At 40.3% G+C, this 26,319-nt stretch overlaps 2 protein-coding genes and 1 pseudogene across 2 annotated transcripts in view; 2 read left to right on the top strand and 1 right to left on the bottom strand.

Moving 5' to 3' along the window:
- Positions 1-3,084: 3,084 nt before the first annotated feature.
- LOC125981334 (cytochrome P450 1B1) lies at positions 3,085-5,801 on the top strand. The gene has a single exon (XM_049741322.1). The coding sequence runs from the start codon at positions 3,308-3,310 to the stop codon at positions 4,883-4,885; it is 1,578 nt and encodes a 525-aa protein (XP_049597279.1). The 5' UTR covers positions 3,085-3,307; the 3' UTR covers positions 4,886-5,801.
- Positions 5,802-6,518: 717 nt separating this feature from the next.
- LOC125981333 (cytochrome P450 1B1 pseudogene) lies at positions 6,519-8,932 on the top strand (annotated as a pseudogene).
- Positions 8,933-9,120: 188 nt separating this feature from the next.
- The window catches only part of dnajc17 (DnaJ (Hsp40) homolog, subfamily C, member 17), a 44,324-nt gene continuing 27,125 nt past the window's right edge, over positions 9,121-26,319 (bottom strand). Inside the window, exons 13-14 of the transcript XR_007485906.2 lie at positions 25,738-25,813; positions 9,121-12,102 (exon numbers count right to left, since the gene is read on the bottom strand). The gene's annotated coding sequence lies outside the window, so the exon portion shown is untranslated. The remainder of the gene's footprint in view (positions 12,103-25,737; positions 25,814-26,319) is intronic.

Here is a 26,319-nt window from a genome sequence, read left to right as displayed (position 1 = left end):
ATTTTTTTTTTGTCTGACACAAATGAAATAAATATTTCCCAATAAGCAGATTGACTGGGCTTTTTATTTGTTCCAAATGAACACAGGGCCCAGAGGCCTCAGTGACATAATGGAGCCAATCTTATATCAGATTGCATGTACAGCTGCACACAAATAATCATGGCCGCTTTATAAAATTACACTGCTTGGCAAATGGCAACAAACCATCACGCTTCAACTTCAAACTATGAATTTATTAGGAGCATTTAAGCACCCCAGTCCATAAAAAAAGATGAGAAGTGACATTCCAAGAGCGGAAGAGTACAAATTGACATTCTTTAGAACCGAATATTTAACTTCGCACTTAACCGAGACTGGCGCGTGAGACTAACCGCAGTCCTTGAAGTGTTCCCTTCAGTCTTGTGGGGGTGCTCTTTTTTTAAAGCATGTAACAAAATACTACTTACATACCATTTTAGATCACTTCGAATGCCTTTTCACGCGAACAGCAATCATGTCTGACATTGACAATGTTCCCTAGTCAACTTGCTTTCGGATTGTGGTCTGGCATATAAAGACGTGGAGTAAGTCAAAGCGCAAATGCCCGGCGGTTACCTCCTGGTTGTTTGCGGAGGTGCTTGCCCACAGGATGTTTTTGTTGGTGTGTTTACTCAGCTCAGCATTACCACCCCTCCCCAAAATTCTCCTATATGCACGCCACGCTCCTTTTTTCCCAAGTCCCGCCAGCTCCCCAACTGCCTGTTGGCTTCGCTTTCATTGCTGCAACCCCCCCAGTCCCATCCAAAACCCGACCCCCTTTCCCTCTCTTCCTTCCTCCCTGTCGGTGCTGTGCGTGACAGTAGCTCACTGAGAAGTGGAAATGAGACTAGTAAACAATGATTAGCTCCAGAGCCAGAGCAGCCTGGTCTGCCATTGGTCCTGTCTCTGCATACTGACTGCCCACACCCACCAGCACATGTAGCATATAGAGGGGACCCCCCCCCCTCCCACCCTTCCCCAAACCACAAACACATGCACGCAATGCCCTCAGCTAGAGTCAGCGTCGGGTCAGGGGCAACCTCCCACAGTCAGGTTACAAGAGGTAATCACAGGCTAACACAGCAGCCACACGCAAAATGCACACATGAACCCCCCCCCCCCAAATCGTGACAGTCCCCCAACACCCTCTTCCTCAGCCGCAAACCTGGCTTGAATTAGCATGATGGGGATGCAACTTTCAAGGGGCCACGTGTGCAAGGAGCAGACTGAGGTGAGGGGGGGGGGGGGGGGGATAATTCTTCCCTATAAGAACAGAGAAAAAACAGTCACCCCCAGTGCAGTGTATTCAAAGACATTACTATGTCTCTGGTTAACCCAGGAATCATTGTGGAGGTTTTGGTTCTTAGCCACGCAGACAAACTGTTTCCAGGCTTGGAATCGGCGCAAGTCCATATCTATAAATGCCCTCTTTGGAGTAATTAACATGAAAGAACAACACATTGTGATATGTACACTCATAGTTTTATTGTTGTCTTCCTGTTTGTCTACATCATTTAGGCATGATGACATTTTCACTTAATTAAAAGCAAAAGTTTTGCACCGCGCCATTAAAAGTGTCTAGGCTGTTTCTAGGAGGGGCTGAGGCACCCCTGAGGTAAATCCAACCACATGAAAATTTGAGATCTCGAGATTTTATTTAACAAGCTATAGGTAGAATTGTTCTTTTAAACTGACAATTTTACATTATTTTGTTCTATTTTTTATTTTCGCAAGGTTAGTGACTTTGACTGGGCTATCCTGGGACCTCAGGTATCATATTTCGGCCCATTTGATGTAGTTGGTGTAACAACATTCCTTGAATCGTTGAACTCATGACAAGTACGTATAATTTAGTTTGTTTTTTCGTGTCTTTTCCTTTTTGTGATGTCTGTCAACAAATGAAAGAACTGTAAAAAGTGTAAATACAATATTTGTCCATTCTCTTGCTATCAATCTTGCTCATGTAAGGGTGTAAGTTACAATTTAGAATAATTGTCATTAATAATTTAACTGAAGCCCCCCTGATGAATATTCTCTGGTGCTGAAACAGTCAGCATCATTAAACGTCTACAGGGTGAATTCATCTTTCTTTCCATCCATCCATCTTAATAACTGTGGGACACCTGAACAAACCCAGTGCAATGATGAAGTAACTTCTGGTGTGGAATATATGTGCACAAGAAAGATGATGATGTGGCAAAGTCGGATACAGCACTGCATCAATATTTTAGATGTCTGCACATATTTTTTTTTCTCGTCTGCTATTTTGATTGATTTTTTTTTCTTTTTCATCACATTGTCTCCCTCGAGCTATTCTTTACATTTTACCCAAGTGAAGAATATCACTGTTGATAATACACTTGATAGTCATAGTTTATTGCTTGCTTAACCATTTGAGTTGCTTTTTTTAAATCTCCATTTTTATTATTGTAAGTGCAAACATTAAACAGCATTATTTTTTTCTTTTATAGTCTTGCCTAAAAATAAAAGCCTCACTTATCCAAATAAATTGTTAATATAGACTATTCTTTTTCAGCACAAACTATTTAAAATGAATTGAGGCATTTTTCATGCAAAAAAAATATATTTGTATTGTGTCGTGGATTTATGAACCAGAGCTGGATTGAAACAGCAGCAAACATCAGTTAAAACATGCACACAGTCTCAAAGTCCGAGCTAATCAAAACAAACTATTACCTCAATAAATCAATCCTCCACAGTGCACAAATAGTCATTCTATATTTCTCTGACCACAATGACAAAAAAGGCATTTCAAAAAAGTTGCACACAGAGAGGTACAAACGCTGCCAGTCCCCCAATTAGCAGAACAAATTGGCACGACAAGTTCCCCACTAAATCTTTCACCAGTTGCAAAGTCTCCGCTCCTCCAGACGCGCTCCCTCACTCACCGTGCGCGCTCCCGATATGACGCTCGCCTCCGAGAGCGCTCCGCGTCAGGGAGATAACGTAGCGGGGGTCTGCGGGACTTCCACAATGGGAGGAGTATGACATCTATTCCGAGCCCTGCCCACTAACTGCATAATATATAAGGTGGAGGGAGGCACAGTCAGCCACTCAAACCTTAAATCATTTGCAAAATATAAACTTTTGCCAAACTCACTCATAGAAAACTGACTGGCTTTTTTATGAACTTTGCTCTTCAGAATTTCATCTGATTTGGTCAAAAAAGATTCATTTTTGCTTTAATTTAAAAAAAAAAAAAAGTTTCTTAATATACTTTGAGACAAAGAAGTTCTTTTTTGAAGCAGTGTCCCAATTATTTGTCTCCATGGCAGTGGACCCTGACTTTGCTGTGAAGAGCAGCAGCATCATGCGAGAGTGGAGTGGAGAGGTCCAGCCAGCTCTTGTTGCATCTTTTATCTTCCTCTTCTGCCTGGAAGCCTGCCTCTGGTTCAGAAACTTGAGACTCAAGAGAAGACTGCCGGGACCCTTCGCCTGGCCCGTTGTGGGCAACGCCATGCAGCTGGGCCAGATGCCTCACATCACCTTTGCCAAACTGGCCAAAAAATATGGTAACGTGTACCAGATAAGACTCGGTTGCAGTGACATCGTGGTGCTGAATGGCGACAGGGCCATACGTCAGGCTTTGATACAGCACAGTAAAGAGTTTGCCGGCAGACCAAAGTTTCCCTCCTTCCAGATGATCTCAGGGGGGAGAAGCCTGACGTTCACTAATTACAGCAAAGAGTGGAAGGCGCATAGGAAAATTGCCCAGTCCAGCTTGAGAGCGTTCTCCTCTGCAAACAGTCAGACGAAAAAAGCCTTTGAGCAGCACGTTATGGCTGAGGCGATGGAACTGGTGCAGGCATTTTTGAGACACAGCACAGATGGACAATATTTTAACCCGTCTCATGAGTTCACAGTAGCTGCCGCTAACGTCTTGTGCGCGCTTTGCTTCGGGAGGCGATACGGGCATGACGATGTGGAGTTCAGGACCATGTTGACGAGGCTGGACAAGTTTGGTGAGACGGTCGGTGCGGGAAGCTTGGTCGATGTCATGCCCTGGCTCCAATCCTTCCCCAACCCGGTCCGAAGTCTCTACGAGAACTTTAAGAATCTCAACGAGGAGTTCTTTGCCTATGTGACAGATAAAGTGGTGCAGCACAGAGAGTCCTTCGATCCAGATGTGACCCGGGACATGAGCGACGCCATCATCAACGTGATCGAGCACGGAGACGAGAGCGGCTTGACGAAAGAGTTCGTAGAAGCCACGATGACCGATCTGATTGGAGCGGGCCAAGACACGGTATCCACCATCATGCAGTGGATCGTGCTACTGCTGGTCAAATATCCCGAGGAGCAAGCTAAGCTCCATGATCTCATCGACAAAGTGGTGGGTCCGGACAGACTGCCCTCAACCGAAGACCGAAGCAGTTTGGCATACCTGGACGCCTTCATCTACGAGGTCATGCGCTTCACCAGCTTTGTCCCCATCACCATCCCTCACTCCACCACCTCAGACGTCACCATCGAAGGTCTCAGCATCCCCAAAGACACGGTGGTCTTCATCAACCAGTGGTCCGTCAACCACGACCCCCTGAAATGGAAGGATCCGCATATCTTCAACCCCTCCCGCTTCCTGGGTGAAAACGGAGCCCTCGATAAGGACGTCGTCAACAGCGTTATGATTTTTTCAATAGGTAAGCGGCGATGTATCGGTGACCGGATTGCCAAGGTCGAAGTGTTTTTATTCACGGCCGTCTTGTTGCACCAATGTGGCTTAGAGAGCGACCCTTCTCATCCCGTCAGCCAGGATTGCTCTTACGGGCTGTCGCTGAAGCCCCTCACATACTATGTCACCGCCAAGCTTCGAGGAAAGTTACTTGGCTTGGTTTCTCCAGCGTAAACTGCATGTATCAACAATGTGACTCAAGGCCAGCAGCGACTTCCCCAAACTTCCCCACCAATGACATCTAACAGCCCGTACTAGCATATCTGCACAAAGTCTTATTGTATAATTTTATGTATTTAAACATGCATTGGGAGTGTGATGTCAAATCTATCATTTGTGAATGTTAGAATTCAGCTCAGTGGACTTTTGGCATTAATGCGAGAGGGTAAAAAGGTTCTCCTAATTTTTCAAACAGTATAAAGAAAATATTAAGATTTTTTTTTTTTTTTTGCATGAACTTATAGGATGAGCACAGGGGCATTTACCAACTTTGAATGCCCATTTAAACTAATATTGTAGTGTAATAAATGCTTGTGAATGTTATGATCACTTGTTGACTCACTGTTCTCATTCATGATATTATAATATAAGAATATATTTAACCTTTTTCACATTGTGCTTTTACAATGTGCTTTTTTTTATACATTATGGGTAAAATAGTAAATGTAAGAATAAATGTTATCTGTCTACTATCATCTACTGTATTCAAAGCATGTGAAGACATAAAATGGGATGATGAAAGGGAACTTGGAAGTGAAGAGGAAGTCTTTTATCAACATCCATCAGCGAAAATGTGCACAAACTTTTGTGCAGCCAGTGTTCCCCGAGCAGCGTTTGCCAAACAGCGCTCCCACAAATACACACAACACAGATGTGCGCCATGTTTCTTTCCCCCATGAGGCATTATCATGACTGTTTGTTTACAACATTTTCAAAGCTACACGGATGTTCCTGCACCGTCCTAGGCCTGCACGCTCAGCGCATGTCTACCTTCTCCAGGAGCATCATGTGATGGTTTTAAATGATGACAAGAATAAGCTGTATCTGAAATAAATACTGATAATAATGGTAAATAAAAATATTGAATGTTTTCTGTGTCTGGATTTCATTTCATGTTATTCTTTTTAATGAGATAAAGTCCCAACTGTGCAAAGTCGCACGCTATATTATGTAGGTCATACTGCGAAACATGTGGCAGCAAAATGATGCCACCATTGTCTATTTGTCATTAAACATTGTTTTTTAAGTGAAACAAACCTTTATTTATGGCTGGGTAGAATTAGACCACAATAACTTTTAAGTCTTTGTTGCACAACTACTCACATGCACACATGCTCGATCAAGACTCTGTTTGGAATTAGCGCAAAAAAAAAAGACAACAGACTGTTTTGGATTGACCATCATATTACAAAGCACCATGAGACAGCAAGTAGTTTGATATTTAAAACGTTATATAAAAATGATATAAACGTGATATATAAAAAGTCTGGAGGAAAGCAGTTATCATAAACGATAAGGCTACCTGTGTAATAAAAAATGAAATTATCGACTATATTTTGTTGTTCCACGCAACCTATATTTTGTTCATATGATAAAACAGAATTTTTTAGCAACATGCCTTATAAAGTATCTCCTGTCTAGCAGAACTCCAACAAGGGATGCTGCCGGAAGGAGGCCTGAGTGGGACTAAGGTCTCCAAACTGTGGTCAAAAAAGGGAGGGGAGTAAAAAAAAAACAAGTGGCGGACCCCTCCCACCATAGGGATACATATAAGTGAAGGCTTGAATCTGCTTGCTTCTCAAGTGGTCATCTGAAGACGAGCCACACCGCAGCGTACTGGAGAGTGTGAGTGCTGCCTTTATTTGGTCTGATCATGAATGACCAAGCACAAGAAAGTGACTATTGACTAAAGGAGAACCTCCAAGAATTATTTCGTTTTAAGTGAGACGACAGACGACACAATGGCTCATATGGACGCTGAGTTAACTCTGAACGCCGTTGCTCGACAGTGGAGTGGACAGCTCCAGCCTGCTCTGGTTGCAACTTTTTTTTTCCTTATCTTCTTGGAGGTCGGTTTATGGGCGAGGAACCTAAGGCTCAAGAGAAGACTGCCGGGACCCTTCGCTTGGCCCTTGGTGGGCAACGCCATGCAGCTGGGCCAGATGCCTCACATCACCTTCGCCAAACTGGCCGAAAAATATGGTAACGTGTACCAGATAAGACTCGGTTGCAGTGACATTGTGGTCTTGAATGGCGACAGGGCCATACGTCAAGCGCTGATTCAGCACAGCAAGGAGTTTGCAGGCAGGCCAAACTTTGTGTCTTTTCAGTGTGTGTCGGGAGGGAAAAGCTTGACTTTCACCAGTTACAGCAAAGAGTGGAAGATGCACAGGAAAATTGCTCAATCCACCATCAGAGCGTTCTCATCTGCCAACAGCCAAACCAAAAAAGCTTTTGAGTGGCAAATTGCAGCCGAAGCTCAAGAACTGGTTGATATTTTCCTTAAGCTAGGATCTCAGGGTCATTATTTCAACCCTTCCCATGAGCTAACAGTAGCTGCAGCTAATGTGATTTGTGCCCTGTGCTTCGGAAAACGTTACGGACACGATGATGCTGAATTCAGAGCCTTGTTACAGAGAGTTAACGACTTTGGACAGACGGTTGGAGCTGGCAGCTTAGTGGATGTGATGCCGTGGCTTCAGTCTTTCCCAAATCCCGTCCGCAGTGTGTTCAAGAATTTTAAACACTTGAACAAGGAGTTCTTCAAGTTTGTTCAGGGCAAGGTTGATGAGCACAGGGAGACCTTTGATCCCGAGGTAACCCGGGATATGAGCGACGCCATTCTTGGGGTCATTGGCAAGACTGAGGGTGAAGAGGGACTCACAGAGGGCTACACTGAGGGGACGGTTTCAGATCTCATTGGAGCAGGTCTGGATACTGTTTCCACTGCTCTTGACTGGATACTCCTCCTTCTGGTGAAACACCCTGAAATTCAAACGAGACTCCACCAGTTGGTGGACAAGGTGGTGGGCCCCAACAGACTCCCCTCGGTGGAGGACAGAGGTGAGCTGGCCTATCTTGATGCCTTCATCTATGAAACAATGCGGTTCAGCAGTTTCGTGCCCGTCACCATCCCCCACTCTACCACCTCGGATGTTACTATCGAAGGTTTTCACATTCCAAAAGACACGGTGGTCTTCATCAATCAGTGGTCCATCAATCACGACCCCCTGACGTGGAAGGACCCGCAGACCTTTGACCCCTCACGCTTCCTTGACGACAATGGCTCCCTAGACAAGGACCTCACCAATAACGTTATGATCTTCTCGGCAGGGAAGAGACGTTGCATCGGTGACCAGATTGCCAAAGTAGAGATTTTCTTGTTCTTTGCAATCCTCCTTCAAAAATGTCACTTTGAAAAATGTCCCGACAAAGACCTCTCCCTGAATTGCGCCTACGGTTTAACGTTGAGGCCTTTGGATTTCAAAATCACTGCCAAACCTCGGCGAGAGACACTCGACACAGAAGATGGCAAAAAAGTATAAGCTAAGAATTTATCACTCATTCTACTGAGAACTTTTATGTACTAAGCATTGATTGTTTTACAACAGACTATGTACACTTCACATTTTAAATCAGAACAAGTTGTTACAGTTTATGCTTTAGGATAGTTTATGGTTTTACTGTAGTATTATATTTATTTTATATACATATTTCACTGTCATAAAGTCTGTGAAAGGACACGTGAAGTAATCCTGCATGTAATTGATAGAATTGATACTGTATCTATATATTGGTTTTATATATATGTGTCCCAGACATATCCCTGGTCACTTTATTAGGTACACCTGTACATTACAATGGAATGGAATTTGCACAACAAATACACATTATTATTTAGTTTGTAGTTTTGTCACTTAATGTAGCGAAATGGTTTAGCCAGTCTTAGACATCATGCCTCTAACAGTTCTCACTGTGTCGTGTTATCTTTATTAACATAGATTTATTTTTAGATGTAAGTGTACCTAATTTTATGACCAAATATTTTGTTTTATTTGTACAGTTTTCTATTTGTACAATTAGGAAATGCCACATTACCTGAGTAAAGAGCAGCGCAAGCTGTTTATAAACAGCAATTTCTTATAATAAACCTGACAAATATGTATTCTGGAGTGTGACTTAAACATCACAGGTAAAATAAACATCTCCGCTAACTTACAAGTGAAAGTGTGGTGTGTCAGCCAGATTGAAAAAAAGGAAAAGAAAAGTCCAGTGCGGTCAAAGACATAATAATAGCACCTTATGTTTGCTCTCTGTTGTTTTGAAAGATTTATATGTGTTACTGGCCCGTGTCGCTCCTGCTCTGAACTCGTACCAAGCAAACCGTGACTCACTACATCAGCCACTCATTAATGTTTAACACGGGTCTCTCAGTGCATTTTTTTTTTTTTTTTTGGTCTTATCCAGTAAATTGAGAGCAGACAAGTCGATACAGTGACTTTTATATTCTTGGAAAGAAAAAAATGTTCAAGTATTTCAGTAATTGTGGAAGGAATAATGTGACAAATAGAGGACAGGCAGTCCAGTCCCAAGACTTTTAAAAAACAATAAATCAACTTAAGGTTCTGTGACAAGTAACTACTCCATCCTTGATTGGCTCCCAGTTTGGGAATGTTGAAAATTTATTGAGTACAACTAAAATTACTTTTGGCTGACTTTTGTAGTTTTGATTCTGGTGGAAAACTATTTCCCAAATTCAGACATGAAAATGATGTCTGTTTTAACATTTGATCAATTTATTAAAAAACGTTTAATTAAGTTGTAAATTTCATTTTGTGTAATATTTTCCATTATAGGTAGAACTAATTCACCATGATTGTGATTTCTCCTCTAAAGAAGGTATTAGAAAATCCAGATAGTGGCCGAATATAATGTTGATTGTGCCTTTCTTGCTTTTTAGATTCGATTTTAAGATGACAATGCTAATTACACTTCCCACTTTTGCCTAATATCATTCCTATATCTCAGGCATGCCACAAAAAGTCCACAAAGTCCACAAATAAAGCTTCTTCCTGTTGACTGAGGTGCTGACAGATTTTATTTCACTTTTCCTTGTCTCTGAAAACCCCCAAACCACCACCCACTATTCCAAATAAGTGCAGTAAATCAATATTAGTTAGCGTCTTATCATCATCATCATTTTTTTACTTGGTGCCAAATCTACTCGCAGGAGTAGCAAGCTTGTTTTTACTGACATGTCTCCTATAAACTCTCTCCATCACGTTCTCGCTTTGCTCTGACACCACAAGGCCCTCAGAGGGAGGAGCAGGGTAAGCCGACCTCCCCGGTTTCCAACTTCCCAAAACATCCATGAAATCTGTCCAGTTGAAAGCCTCCCTTTCACCTCCTGCATTTTGCAAGTTGCAACCACCTATGATCTGCAAAGTTTAACTCCAGAGGGAAAATCAAAATATGTCCAAGCTGACAGTATTTAACTTGGGGGTTATTCCCGTGCAGCACGTACACATTGCGGCTGAGTAACCTCCCACACGCTGACACCATTCCAGCTCAGCTGTCTGAGCGCTGCCATTTTTTTTTTTTTTTTTAAACATGCACACTAGAGTCACTTCTCGATGACACACAGTGGGGTAGAGTTATTTCTTCCCTCATCTTCTACTGGAACACATGCGGAAAATTGTGTCTGCGTATTGGCCAGTGTCTGTCAGTATTTCCTACAAGGCTGCCCTCCACACCAACATATTCACCACAACCTCACTTCTTATCCAAATTGCTGCCGACAAAAGAAAATACAGCTGTAATTCTGAATGTTCTCAGCCAAAGCATAAACATCAAAACAGAATGAATCACTCTTTTGTAAAAAAAAAGAAAGAAAGAAAAATAAAACAATAAAGAAATAAAAAGAATAAAAATAAATGTAAGCCATAAAATAGTATCATAATTTATAAAGTGAACGCTACATCAGTTTGATCAATCACCGCTACCTACTAGCTAATATTTTGCCCCTATTGAGTATGAAATAAAGGAACAAAATACTTCAGCAAAGACACAGTGGCAAGTGGGGATTTCAGAATAATTTCAGAGGTTTACCAAACAGCCAGACTAATTTAGTGCTGGTCAGCCACCCCCAACCCAACCCGCTCCGAATCCCGGAATAGTTTTACCCATCCACCCCCTTGCACCAATTACGTTAAAAGATCACACAAACAGTGACGACAATCCTGCATTCCTCCACTTGAGTACTTTGCAAGGTTTTAAAAAAGATTAATTATTCCCCAAACAAATCGTAATTTGCATTCTGACCATAATATATTCCATTGTTTTTGTGTTATGTTCCATGGTTATCCTAACCCTTCCAAAACACATTTCCTTAGTTTCCCTCTGTGGGATTATGTCATGGACATAAACACTGAGTAAAAAAAAACATTTATATTGTTCCAATTGACATCAGAATAATTTTGCACCACTAATGTCTGGATTATTTAATTTTCCAATATGGGTCAAATAACCAATAAGACATCAATTGCTTTGTAGGACAACCAATTGTAAAGATGTGACCCGTTTCAATAAACAGCGGCCCAGCTCTCAGGCTGATTTCTTATAAAATCACATATTGTGTGGTTCAGTCCATCATAGTTCTTTCCATACTTTCCAAAGTATTATTTTCAAGAAGCGTGGAAGAAAGTGGCCCAGGGTGGTCAGTGTGGCCAAATGCTAACATGTAGGACTATGTTTGTCAATGTAAGTAGTGTTTTTTTTTTCTTTGGTATGAAAACATAGCAACAATGTTGCCATTAATCGAACTTCCAGAATACACTAAGGAACCGCATCATTAGGTATGCGTGCCAAGAGTTCAAAAGCTGAATCCTCAAGTTGAGGCCACTTTTGCATTATAAGTTATCTTAATAGATTTATTTTCTAGGATGTTGTGACTAAGTTCAACAATTTTTATCAGTATGACTGTAAGCAAAAGAACACAATGTCAGAAATATCTATGAAATTGAACAGTTGTGGTTTATGTGTAAGATGTGTATGAACATATACGAAATAATCATTGATTAATTCAAATTCAAGCCCGTCAAATAATCCAAAAGTATTATACCCTTTATAAAAAGCTCCCTGGGGTCAATAGAACTTCTTCCTTTACATCCTCAACCTACTGTCAAAAAGGAATTAAACTACTCACCTCCTTGCACATAATTGATGTTCTCACTTATCTCCTCATAAATCTTTGTGGAACTTTAAGGCATGAGTGCCTGGTGGTCCAGCAGCGTTGACGGGCCATCAATCTTGTGCGGTGTTGGAGACCGAAGGAGTCGACCCCGATGATGATGAATAGCCAGAACCACTCCTTTGGACAATCACGGTGGATTCTATTCAAGAGACACAGCAGGTGGCCGATGTGTTATGAAATACATTTTGGAAATTGTTGGTTTATAGCTCCCGAGGTTGTATCACGTAACACAATAACATTGAGAAACGCTCAACAGATTGATATGTATCTCCTCCCAAACTGATGATTTAAAGTTCTGCGAATGGTCAACAAAATAACCATCTTAGGGTGTATGTACGCTGTTTAAGACACACAAATCTTTTCACAGTATTGAAACGTTTTTAAATTGAATAACAGTTCAGAAAATAGTCATTCTGAGATGACTTTTAAGTGAAGAAAATTATCTTTCATTAAGAAGATGCAAGTACATTGAATCGAACCGGATCAAAGTGTTCTAATTTAAAATATATTGAGGTACCTATGGAATTATCGTTATTTTTTTCTAAATAGATGGAAATAAAATGTATGGTATTGACAAATTCATTCATTCATATGTAAAATGACGACAACAAAACAACTCATTGCATCACAGCCTCTTGATCTGAGTCATCATAAATCGAACTGCAATTCCATTGAATCGAACCAAACCGAATCATTCCACTTTAAAATTGAGCCGTACTTGAATCACATTGCACCGTATGTATTGAATCAACATGTCGAATCAACGAAGTGGGATGGAAAAAAAGTTATCTGATAAAATCAACCTATTATGATGACTTTGGTGTCATGAGATCAAGATATGGATTATTTAGAGACAGCAAAGGAGGAGCATCAGCATCTGTCAGCTTTACAGTGTTCTCACATATGTCTTGCATATTGTCGCCTTATCAAATCAAACCAGCCACCAATAATTCATCGCCGCTACTGCAGCATAAGCGTTCTTGTCACTTTCACGCAACTCCGCTCCAAGTTTGCTTCTCAGCAATGTTTCCAGCCAGACCGAAACAATTCTGCAAAAAGCTATTTGCATCTGCGGTGTTTAATTTTCGCTTGTTTTTGCATTCTCCTTTTGTAGTGGGCTCTGATTGCCTGACAGAATTCCCGCCACTCGCTGAGGGAATAACGGCTGACCACTCTGCTGAAAATATGTCGCTCTGTTAAGACTCTGAACATGCAGGCATGTTGTTGACAGTACGAGTGGTTTTATTTCTGAATGACAATCGAATCACAATTTCACTTCACTTTCACTTTACTGTGCCTGTTTTGATGGATGAAGAAAATAATATATTGACATAATGTGGATTTTTTTTCCAATATGTTCACAGTGTGCTACTCATACATAGCAACACAACGTAATTGGTCAATTGTATATTATTTCCACAAATTCCCTGGCAAAGTCAACAGTAGCTTTTCCTGTTTAGGCTTGTGCCCCAAAACGCTTTGGGTTAGGGAAATATTATGGCCTGGTTGTCTTGGTTGCAGTAACAACAAGAACTACAAACAAACAGCTCCTCTTGCATTTAATAGCCTTGTGTTTTGCAGCAGACGATGTCTCCTATTTTGGCGCAGCCCACGCCTCACTTCAGCTCGACATTTCTTTTTCCCTAGAGATGCACCTGAAATATGCGCTGTCCACTGAACAAGCGGCCATACACTTTTTATGCATGCAGAGAAAGCAGCAAATTAAGCAAATTGCCGAACTAAATGAGAGCTGAAACAAAATTTTAACTCAACAAAATATTAATTACGGTTAGCGTCCAGCAGAATGCGTTGGACAAAAAAAACTTTTTTACTTTTACACCCTACATTTGAAAATATTTCAAAACTTTACTTTAGCAAAGCAGGTTTGTTGTTTTTTTCAGTCTCCACGGATGAAAGGTAAAATCAACAGTGGTTGAGATCTTGATCGTTTGAGATCTTGCAGTCTTACCAGGCGGAAAAATAAACAGGGACAGCAGCAACATGGAAGCCCGTGAACCCAAAAGCAATAACAACTGTGGCAAAAAACTCAAGAAAGCATCATTAGTCTTATTTTAGGGAATTGTTTGATGTTAGAGGAAGAATTTGTGGTGAATAAATTTGTCATGTGCCAGCCAAAAAAAAAACCCACCTGGTTCTGCATTTCAAGATTCATCATACAATCCAAAAAAAAAAAACACATTGAAGCAAGATGTATTTTTTCAGTTGTTATCATTAGCTAATTTTGGTTACCCAGTTCATGTTCGAAACACATTTTGATGGGAGAAAAGTCAAGACAATACTTATTAGCTCTCAAACACGAAGATACATTGTTTTATTGTTATTAAAAGTCAAAGTTTTATTCACTCAGATACTAAAGTTTATTTCCAAGTCCGAACTGAGCCGGTGAATCAAAAGTTTTACTTTTATTAGTCTTTTCTCACTTAGGCATCTATTCTACTTCAGCACAGCGTGACTACTTCTGCCCCCTCTGGCATGACAATATTTTTTCAGTGTCATGTGACCATATTAATAATAAACATGCCTCCAACAAAAACACACGAATTGCATCAACTCGAATATCTCTTTGTTTGTTCTTTAACCCAATCATTGGACGTTTTGGAGAATCATTGTGCAGGTAAGAGGGGAGACCTTTCAAGAAGTGCGTCTCAGAAGGCCACTTGAGCTGGAGCGGAGGTGTGGATCATAAAGAAAAACACAGCGAGGATGAAGTGAGCTTATAGGGATGATGTTTGCAAGGGTTTGGACACAACGTTTAGGCCGCCCGACAGCATTAGAAGCCTTGGCTCGGGTTTTGTTCTCCTCCAGTGAGAGAAGCCCAGCTGTAATCCTCCAAAGGAAAAACTGAGGGGACATCAGAGTTGATCATGCTTGGACTATTTATGTGGCTTTATCATGTCCACCAAAGTAAGCCAAAGGAAAAATATGACATGTCAAAGCCATGAATTGCCAATATATGTCATATCCCCCCAAAAAGCTTATTACGACCAGATCATCAGCACCAACCACTTAGATTTTGGATTGCTGTTAAGTGAAGAACAGCACGACAGATGACAACAATAAATACATAGTACAGCATCCAACCTGTGACGGGTGACTTCATCGCATTATGTAATGCAGTCGAGCCTTTGCCAGACAACAACGCCGCAGAGACATTCAGGTGCATGTTCCTCAGCACGCACCCCGAAGTGCGCCAAATTGTATGTGTGGTTTAAAAACATTTCCCAATAAAAACACGTCACAGTTTTTCTACTGCAGTAAGTTGTGTGGAAGTTGCCTGGTGTGTAGATGTGAGTCAACGGCTGTAGTATTTTTTTTTTCATCTTTACTTTTTGGTGCAGTGGGCTAATGATTACAGAAGGTCACTCTGGGGGAGACAGATAATTGCTTCGTTGGGATAGTCACCCAGTGCCCGTGGTGAAACAAACGGTATCCACAAACTAGACTATCACCCGAAAAAAAAAATAGCGCCACCCAGAGCACACCCGATAGACAGGAGTCAGGGTGTCTGCTCCAATTCTCCGAACCAGCATCATATTGTTGGGAGAAACCATTAAGCCAGTGCTGGACTTTGGCTGACTCTCTAGTAGCACAGGCGTCGCGGCATACCACCGCAAGCCTCCCTGCTCTCTTCTTTTTACTCCTCCCACGCTCACTCCCACCCCCTGCCGTGTTGTCTGCCAGGAACGGAGACGTATGAACCTCTGCTGAGAACTGCTTCCAAGGTAGCCGTCCACTCCTCTGCCAGCAAAAATAAGACATTCTGCATTTTCTTTCACTCGCTCTCACTTTCTCTCCATCCCGCCTTTCAGCATCACAATGGTCAAAAAAGCTGCCAGGAGCTGCAGCCAACAATAGTTCAATCTGCTTTGCCCCCATTTCCCCTTTTAGCTTTTGGACTTAGCCCAGGAGAATTTATACAGAAAGGGGCCCAGCAGCTTTTGTGTTCTCAGAAATATACCACAAAGGCTTGTTGGCTGCATGGTTGTTCGTTTGACCAACTAAGTCCAAGAATACACAAATGTCCGAAACATTTCAGACACAAAATCACGGTGGTAGGAACCATCGGCCCTCCTCTAATAGTAACCGCTCCGCAGTCATCTTTATCCTAACTAACCTGAATCGAATCATGACTCTCTTCCAAATCCTTAATCCCCCAGGCAGCCACTTTTCAAAATCATGACAAGTGTTCCTAAATTTGGACGATATCTGTTATTCCTGGGACATGTGATCATTCCAAGGATTGGAGAGGAAGGGAAAAACCAGCATCGAAGTTTTATTATGGCTCAGTTGGGAAAAAGAAAGAGAAATGTTCTGCAATCTGACCCCACTGCACTTCTCATTAGGGTTGCGGGTGCTAGCTACATTCGGAATTGGCGTCTCGCACATCTGCCTCGCAAAGCGGAAATTCTGTCACCTGTCTATATGATGCAGTTCTTGCTTTTCTATTATCAGTGTATTAAAAAGAGAAATGATTCCTACATGCTACCCTGATGGATACATCCTTGCTGCATTCTCACTCTGGACATATTAAAATTTATGAGTCTGCTTGTGTCCTGCCGAACAGAGCAGCTGAAACAACAGCACTTTCTACATAACCTGCAGGGGGGAGGTTAAACTCTGGAAACAATGAAATCCTAGTGCTCATATCCCATAGCACTCATTTGGCATGTCCCCATGCGGCCGTCACACGTTCTTTTCAATTCATAAACGACTGCACAAAAAGGTTCTTGCATGGAGTCCGTCACTGATTTATGACTAATCATCAAAACTAAGTAGTGATGCTGGTGTAGAATGTGAGGTCTGATTAAGAAAATGAAGAACTTGGTTGATTTCAAAGGAGAAATATACTATTCAAGGCTAGAGTCCAGACGTATCCACTTCCATAATATTGCGAGATTTGTTTTGATTTCAAAGAAAGAAAATCAGATATCGAAGAGCTGAACAACATTGAGATTTTTTGTTAAGGTTAGAAAATGTTTCTTATTGGATAAGAACTGGTAAAAACCACACGGTCTTTCTTCCACTGTTTTTCCAGATTCGCATCCACTGAAACATTTATTAATAAAAAAAATCACACACAATTATTTTTTGTGTAAAACATTAAAATCTTAATTTTCTTAACTTACTACGTTTTATAATTTTGCTTTTTACTCTGCACAAAATCAGCTGGACAGAAAAACGACTCAGCAGTCACCCCGGCTTCCATCGCATGTCTCCAACACACTCACTGTCCTCATTAACAGCCTCGCTTCCTGTCACGTTGCCAAGAACAACTCCAAAACCAAAATAAGATGATAATATACAATAAATTAGAAGCAATCATCTTGCCTGTGAGCAGTCAAACTCAATCGAATGATAGTGCTTTATATGTCATAACACATCATTATGACTTTCACTTAAGTCTCCCAAGCACTGATTTATGTTGCTAACCAATGTGTGTGATTGTGTATGTGAAAAGGGAAGTGAGCTTTCATCAGGTCTGTCTGACATTCCAACAAAGTCACACATTTGCAAGTAATTATTGAATAAAATATTGAAACATCGAAGCCAGGAAAACATGTCTGCCTTATAGACACATTCAAATGACTCGCTGTATTGGTGGCACGACTGGATAAAGCCGTAATGCTTCTGCATTAAGGCTGAATTTTTGACAGTGGTGGATGGGAATGGAAATGTTTATGGAAAGAGGGACTAAATGTATATATAAAATCTTTTGACCTTCTCATAGCTGAGTTTTGAAAAAAAGTAAATGCATGGTGATGAGAGAATTGCAGAAACAGAGTCAATTTAAATCCATTTGCCATTTTACTACTCGTTGGATGCCAAATGTCAGGCCAATTTCATGAGAGTTTCCTGGAACTAGAAAGGATTTTTTTTTGTTCCTAATATATTACTGTTGAGATAAGGATGAAAGAGGTTTTATTTGGTTAAAAACAAATAATTACGAGAATCCCTCACTTGAATAAAAAAAAAAAAGATGATGTAAGACCTTTAATAAAACGTTTCATAATGCTGGGGATGGAACTGGAGAGCATTAAAATTTGTTAAATAAAAATACAATTGTGGGAAATTGTGCAAAAATGTAATATGCTGTGGTTTCAGAAATATCATATTTCAGTTTGTAGTTAATTTCAGTAAATATTTTTTAAAATAATTTATTCCAAACTCCAAATTAATGCTATGTTTACAGTACACTTGACTGGGTTTTTACACACTTGATAAATTAAATCACAATACAATACAGGTATGACAATTAATGCAATTATTGAGTCTGTTTTATTGGGTTGTCAATCGCAACAGTGAAATACTGAATGTTTTCAAGGCCCACATTGCCTTTGCTGAATTTTCTACTTGATTTGTCAAATTCCTAACTGGGCTCAATGAATTATTTTATTAATGCCGTACTGATGGTGAAGCGGTTGCAGCATGAAACATTCCACAGGTAAGTGCTAAGAGAAAATGAAATTTTCCATGTTTGTAATCGGACTCATTCCCTCACCTGGCATTCTACGGAGATGGGTGGCACAAGAAGCCTGAAGGGGTGTGGGGGTGGGATTTAAATAGAGGAACTACACAGGAAGGCAGAGCATGCATGAAAGAAAAAGTAATCCCCCCAAATGAGCGTAACTGGGGGACAAAAATGTGTGCGCTAACCCGGGCCAGCGGCCAAGTCAAACAGCCAAAGGGGGACAAAGTGAGAGTTCAAAAACAGTCGATGGATGGTGGAGGGGGGTCATTTGCATACGGATAAAGACAAAACTAAGACGCCAGGTCGGGCGCTGCGGTTCCAGTGTCTGCTTGAACGGCAGTGTGGAGCCACCTGTTTAATGGTGCTTAACAGAAACACAAACATTGGTGGGATGATTACTTAGTTAATTGGTTACAGTTACATGCTGCCCTGCTGAAAAAGTATTTCAATTATCGTTCTCAGTGTGACATTTTGATATTTTTTTCTTATTCATTTTGGTCAAATGCTCTTAATTATTACCCATTTTCACAAAAATATGTGAATGAAATTGCCATCAAATTTTCTGACTGTTATTTAATTACGTCTTTTCTCCCAATAATATATTAGTGAAGTAAATTTTACAATTACATTATGCAATCTTCCTTAATTCTTCCCCAGATCCATGTTGCACACATTTAATATAGTGCAGAAAGCATTCAGCATCTCCCCTACACACTTTCCCTTTTTTCTTACACACACACACGTACGCAAAGTACTGCCAAGTCACACATCTTGTGCAGCAGGGAGGTCCGCAAAGCCAGAGGGATGGTACGTGACAGAGAGCAGGCTGAGAATGGATGTTTGCACGAGTCCGTTCGGAAAGGTTCAAACGAGGCTGTGTGACTGATTGCATAAACGTCTCCATATTATACGTACATATATGATGATGAGTGGCAGCGTGTTTTCGCAATGATACGCACGGCATGGCTTGAACAGCTACGTTAAATCAATAACATCATCACCCTTGCACCTCGGAAACGTAACTCGAATCCGTCTTATGCTCGGGTCTCTGCGTCGGCTTCCTGTCGACTTTACTATACTCCATTTGTGAATTGTGTTATGCAAATAAAATAAATCTGCCTTGCCTTGCAGGGGCCCATTTGTTTTTGCACAAGGCGCAGAGATGACACTGATAGATGGCAGACACATCTGATATGCATATGTTAAAATGGATTTAAAAAACAAAAAACAAGTTTGTGGCTTTTGGGGGACTCGGTAGCTGCCTAGGAAAGAAAAAAAAACACACCACAAATATGTGCACGTTCTTAGTCCTCCTTGATTTGTTTGGGTGCGCATGTGTATGTGTATACAAAGTGGCTCTACCACAAAGTAAAGACGAGGGGGCACGAGGGCTTCATGACGAATCACTTTCTTCAAGTTATTTTCTCACTATATCGCAGAGGAAATGATTCATTAGGCTAGTGGCCCAGTTGGGAAGGCTCCGACCTGGAATAAGAAGCAGCCACCTCACCCCAGGCTCCGAGAAGGATGATGGGAAGCAGTCGCTAAGGCCGTGTTGAGAAGGAATATTTGAAAACGGGAGGAGTGGATGCAAAGAGAGGGCAAGCTGGAAGAGAGGAAATTTGGCCTGCAGATGGAGGGATGGACAAGGGATGAGGGTGGACCATCTGCGCTTTTGAGTACAAGTGCTCCCAGACAAGCTTTGCTTTCCTGGAACACCACAGGATCTCTCAGCACTGAAAAGAATAATATCATGGGCTATTTTGTCTAAGGTCATCTTGCAAATAAGTTCGTCTGATGTCTGTCCAGTTTTGGTACTGCAATAGCCAGAACATTGCTCAATATTCTGGTCTGATTAACTCATTAGAGGGCACTGAAGGGACGAGTGTATGTACTCCACAGCACATTGCTTTTTCTCTATTATTGTGATTTTTTTTCCTGAATCTCTTTCTAGGATTTTATTCATTTTGATGTTTTTTTTTTTTATATTGTTGAATGTGTGTGTTGATGATGAATTAGTGAGGAAAAATTAGCTTCTATTAACCTGCCATGAAAATATTGTTTTATTATTAGCGCAAAGTCGCTATTAGAAAAGTAGGGTTAGCTTTGAGATGAGTTTTGACTGCTCATCTCAAAATAAACGGTTATGGAACATAAGCTGTTTAACGTTTCGAAAAAAAAAAAATCAAGATGTTCTCATGTCATGATCTTCACGAGACAGCAACATTATTGTCCATTGCTAAAGTAGGAGGAAAGTTTTATCTGCAAATGTTTCACCATCGTGAGCGCTGACAGGAGATAAGGAGGATCTGAATTATTGCTATCGGGAATGTGTGCTTTTTTACAGGAACAGAAAAATTAATGACACTCTTTTGCTGGAATACTTTTATGTGGGAGGAAGAGGGTATGAAAACAAAGAGGAGAGCAAAGATAAAATGCGGGTTCTGGATTATATACTGTGTTAAACTTCCTTTCTCAGGCCCACACTTTGTTTAATAAAGTCAGTGAGACGGAGAGGGTGAGATAAAAATGCAAACAAATAGCCCACTCTCCATCCATTCATCCATCCATCATTCTTCTCCACCGCTTAGCAATGTTAAGGATCTCAGAGAACTGGAGACAATCAAAGTTGACTTTTAGCGAAAGGGCAATTTACACTTAGACATAGACAACGCAACCATTCACACAGTCATTGAGTAGAAACAGACCCCAAAGTGACTGCAAGGAATACCACTACGTCTTCAGCATATTTCACATATGTGTGCGTCAATGTGGGTGTTCATGTCTGCTCTGTGACCTTGTACCTCGGTGACAGCCTGCAATAAAGGCAGCAAATTATGAATTAGATAAGTGTCAGAACTGTTGATCTGGAGAAAGAGCAACCACACCATATTAAAGATCGCGTGTGTCTCTCTTCTCAAGTTTATCACTTGGTAAAATGAAAACAGCATGTTTGTGCATGTGCGTATGAAACTATAGACATTCAAACTACTAAGAAATGAAAGCGAATGAAAGAGTTGCTGCGACCTTGCTTGTTTTATTTTCAGTTTATGTTGGGAAATAATGTGTGGGAGGCTAGCTAGGCTTAGGGCAGTATGAGTTGTGATTGTGTTTAGTACCGTATTTTCCGGACTATAAGGCACACCTAAAAACCTAAAATTTCTCAAAAGCCGACAGTGCGCCTTATAGTCCGGTGCACCTTATATATGGACCAAATTCCTAAATTTAAACTGGCCCAAAGCATTGTGTCATGAAATCAATCATAAGTGGCCCGCTGAAGACTATGAATCATGAATCAAAAAGACTATGGCTCATTAGTTTGTGATTATAAAGTAATTTGTTGCGTCTGAAGTTGAAATAAAAAATTTGATTTGGATTAAAAATCTGACATGATGCATTAATGGTGGGCCTTATAGTCCGGTGTGCCTTATATAAGGACAAAGTTTTAAAACGGGCCATTATCTTATAGTCGAAAAATACGGTATACCGAAAAATACGGTATATTCTAAGAGCGTTAATGTCTAAATGTTTTTGTATATAGTATATAAGTTTGCTTAAATGTGTCACCGTGATTTACAGTCACTGAAGTGAAGGATGTGGGACACCCAACGTAAGGTGGAAGCTCATAAGACTTTGAATAAATGACTACCATAACAAATAATTGGCAAATAATGGACATTTGTTGTCTGATTATTTTCTTTCCAGTTATGTTTTCAAGGCCAGGGTAATAGAAATGTTCCTATTTCACAACTGTTGACTGCAATATTAAATACTACTCTGCTTTTGGATAATCTGGATAAAACAGTACATTTAGCAGACAGTCTGGCTCATCGTTTAAAGCATGCACTGATTTATTCATGGAAAACCATCTCAGGCCTTCAGTTGGGACAATGTAATGTCTGCTGACGCACAAAATTTAACAGTCTAAATAAATCTAAACAACGTCAAGTAAGGTGGAGAGTTCAGCTGTAGATAACAAGTAGCCATCGTGACTGAAAAGAGAAATACATGACATCAAGTGCTCCTGGAATAATGGCAACGCACGCTGGCGTACAAGTGTTTCGAAATGTTTCAGTGTAAACCACCCGGTGCAAAGAGGGAAAGCCGCCTGCTACGCATTAAACAAAGTCAAGCTGTCCCGTCCCTGTTGCCAAGCTCATTGTCAGGCTTGTTTCTCTAAGAGGAGCCGTTTCTCTTGAAGTGAAGCTGCAGCGATATACTGAGCAGATTACGTATTCCCAACTTGTTCGTAAACAAAAAACACATGCTGCCGCATTATAATAAAATCATGGCGATGACCATGGGCCTGATGGGAATCATGATGTGACTCAGGCTAAGCCGCATGCATCCATGCTGTCAGTCCTGCAAGAGATTTTGGAGGGGTATTACTGTGAAAACAGAACCAGGTTGGTTCAAAGTGGTGATTTGATCATTTTTAACAAAGAAAAATTTGTAAAATTAAATATACTATAGCCACGCATGCTTCGATTGTATCAATTCGCTTTATGTACCACTTATAATTTTTACATGTATTTACTTGCATTGGTTTTGGTGGATTATTTTGATGTCATTGATTATATTGAAAATCTGAAATTGCACATTACATTATTTATGCATGAAAAGAATATCATGAAAAAAATGTGCTACAAACCAATGAGCTTTTGCTACCAATTTAAAGGTTTTCCCTTTCCCTATAAAACAATTTTAGTATAAATAATGATAATTAGTCCTAAAAATGTTTATTGTGTAGGAAATGCACAATTCAGATATGATTTAAAAAAAAAAAAAAAGCCAACATAAGACTACAGAACATACTGTACCTACAACTAGTATTGTAACTGCACATTTTATTTCTTGTCGGTAAGATTCCAGTCGATTCTATTTGTGAGGTCTGAATTGAGACTGTGGGACAAAAGCGTGCAATAGAATATTGTTCCAATTTCCTGACATCATCGCTTGTAATCACTCGGATAAAACATCCCAGAACAAACGACTGGCACCAAATGTTGATATTATCCAGACAAATGTTTACCTGTTGACAGCATTATGTACATGCAGCTATCATGTGCTGCATTGTGTAACCATCTATTATAAAAAGTGGCAGAAAACATAGCGCTAAGGATAGAAAAAAAATAAACAGAGCCAAGTTGCGGAAAGGAGAACTAAAGGCTGCTGGATATCATCAACTCACAGACACTTTACGTAAATTGTGGAGTGTAATCTGTAAAACAGCAAAAGAAAGGAGCTTGGTGATCTATCTCTTCGCAGCCGAGCTCCTGCAAAGCTCTTTGCGGGGAAAGGCCCAAATAAAGGAGTCTCAAGAAGAAACACATGTCCACCTAATATAGCGATTAATCACAATTAAGGAGATGTAAACCTATACGGTGCATAACCCTAACACCCCATTTATCAGAGGGCCGACGGGTGTCTTGCATCTCCCACAGTTTAAATTTGTCCGCGGAATTTTGGTAATATCACTCCGGAATACACCTACGGTTAATCTCACTTAAATGCACACTGAGCGAGCCATCCCAGTTGGCCTACTGATTAAAGCGATGGCTTTAGCAGGTTGGCTTTTCACCCACTCGTTCAACAAAATCTGTCTGCCACATTTATCACAACGGGGGTCAGCGCTGTGTGCGTGTCTACGGGGACGTCTGAGCGGGATCAATTTGGCATTGCCAGACGCTGAGTTTGTTTTATTAAGAATGATTATGCCTACTAAGTGTCATGTGTTTACGACGTACTATATTCATGGAAAATAATCATACTCGACAAGACACAACTCTTAATTAAGTGGGAAGTATCAGGAAGGCCTCATTCAACAAAGCCAATTTGGATGAGCATTTTTTTGTTTTGGTTTTCCACGATTCTAACCACAAAACAAAAACAATCTTAATGATACCCTTTATTTGAGGATTTATTTTTCTGCGGACTATTTAATTTTATTGCCTGCATTTGTAAAGTGATATCTGCGTACTGACACTGCGTTGTCAAAATACGCTCAATTCTTAATCAGCAAAGATTATTAAACTGATTGATTGAAAATTTGCGTCTTAATGACATAAAAAAAAAACAGGGAATAATGACATGGAGGAAAGTGAAGAGTGTGAGTACTTTTGCCACATCTGTGCATCTTTCCCATATTCATCCATCCGCCCATTTTCTATATTGCTTGTCCTCATTAGGTTCACAAATAAAGCCTTTTTCAAGCTGCACTGTCATCAAACCCATTCATCGTGGATCTGCTGAGGGGCGGAGACCATGGAATGAAGTGTTGCTAGGCAGCACGGCGCGGCAAGAGGTTGGTTGTCAACAATAAACAATAAAACCAAACCGGGAGCTTTCAATATCATCACACACCTTGATGAAAACGTAATATCAACCTGTAATAGAATACGAATTCACCCGCGCTCCGTCATTTCAAATAATACCACTCCGCCTTATTATAATAACAATTTGACAGTCTTCCAGCACGATTGAGCCCGAGTGCACAAAACAAGGTTAAACTATTTCCTTCTAATATAACTTTCTGTTATCTTAATACTTGTCACAATAGTGTTTTTTGTTTTCTGACTTTCTTGAAAACAAAATTGTCTTGAGCTTTGTTAGGTTACAGACGATTTAGAAATGCAATTGAGCATTTTTTAAAATCACATTGCACACTTGCTGGGAAGATTTAAGGGCCTTTTCTCAAACAGCTTCCTTTGTCATCAGAAGTCTCAAAAGGAGGTGACTAAGGTTGCCAATAACCAGCTAGATAAGATCTCGGGGGGGTAAAAGCAATTTTTATGGGGGGTTTAATTATTGGCTTTTGTTTTTTTTTCTCTCTTTGTTTCAAACTTTTTTTTTTTACTGTAAGTGAAATGTTATCTATTAATACCGAAAGTAGTAGAGTAGAAAGTATTGTACTGTACCGCACTGTACTGTACATATTTTGGATGACAATGATCTCAGAAGCCAGTAGGGGGCAATATTCTCAGCTGTTCTCAAGGAGCACCTGTGTACGGCCTCCAGATTGAAAGCTGCTGATATATTCGGGTTGGTTCAAACCATTGTTGTGTCTGACGCTTTCAACAATAAACAACACAGGAGGAACTAGATCATACTAACCAAAAAGAAAACTAGTGATCTGGTTTGTTTGGATGTCCACCAATAGTTCAAACAATGAAACACAATTTGTGCCTGAAATAACTTTTATCCCTTAGTACAACACAAGGACAATGTCCAGCTCACATGGGCTTTGAGAACATCACATTTATTGTTGATCTTATCAGTACCTACCTCGCTTATTTGCCTGTGGTCTTTCATTTCCTCCCGTCAGAGATGATCTAGCAGCCTGGATGAAATTGATCCATCTCTGAGGAGGAAATTACATCCACAGAAACAGTAAATGTATGCTGACATCAATATGCTCAAACATTAATTTAAATAATGTGAAGGGGAATGTGCAGTCTAATGAAATCCGGTTTATTATTTAGTTACATGATTTTCAAATATGGCACGACGTTGAATATAATATGGTGGTTTAACTATGTTTTGTAGTACTCGTGATTAACTGTATTTCTGTAAAATTACATGCTACGAGGTGTTTTTAATATGGTGTAAAATAAAAGATACTTCTCAATATGATCCATTAATCACAACCACTATTATTTACCACATTCTGATTCGTGTTTAATGTTTTGTTCGGAAATGCATGAATCCACATTAATCCTCTTACAGAGGTTGGAATAAAATAATGCCCTTTTATTTAATAAAGTGGTTGTAAATAGAGCTAGAAAAAGCACTATGAAGGTTTGCTTCAAATGTATGAATCCCAAGTGACATAACATGGTCACGCAGAGGTACGCTGTGATTGGTCCA

The sequence above is a fragment of the Syngnathus scovelli genome, chromosome 14 (genome assembly GCF_024217435.2).
Source record: "Syngnathus scovelli strain Florida chromosome 14, RoL_Ssco_1.2, whole genome shotgun sequence".
Lineage (NCBI taxonomy): Eukaryota > Metazoa > Chordata > Actinopteri > Syngnathiformes > Syngnathidae > Syngnathus > Syngnathus scovelli.
The sequence above is the reverse complement of the archived record's forward strand: the minus strand, read 5'-3'. Positions and strand labels throughout refer to the sequence as shown.

Excerpts from the sequence above, each read along its gene's own strand:
- LOC125981334 (XM_049741322.1), top strand. The coding sequence starts at position 3,308 with ATGGCAGTGGACCCTGACTTTGCTGTGAAGAGCAGCAGCATCATGCGA.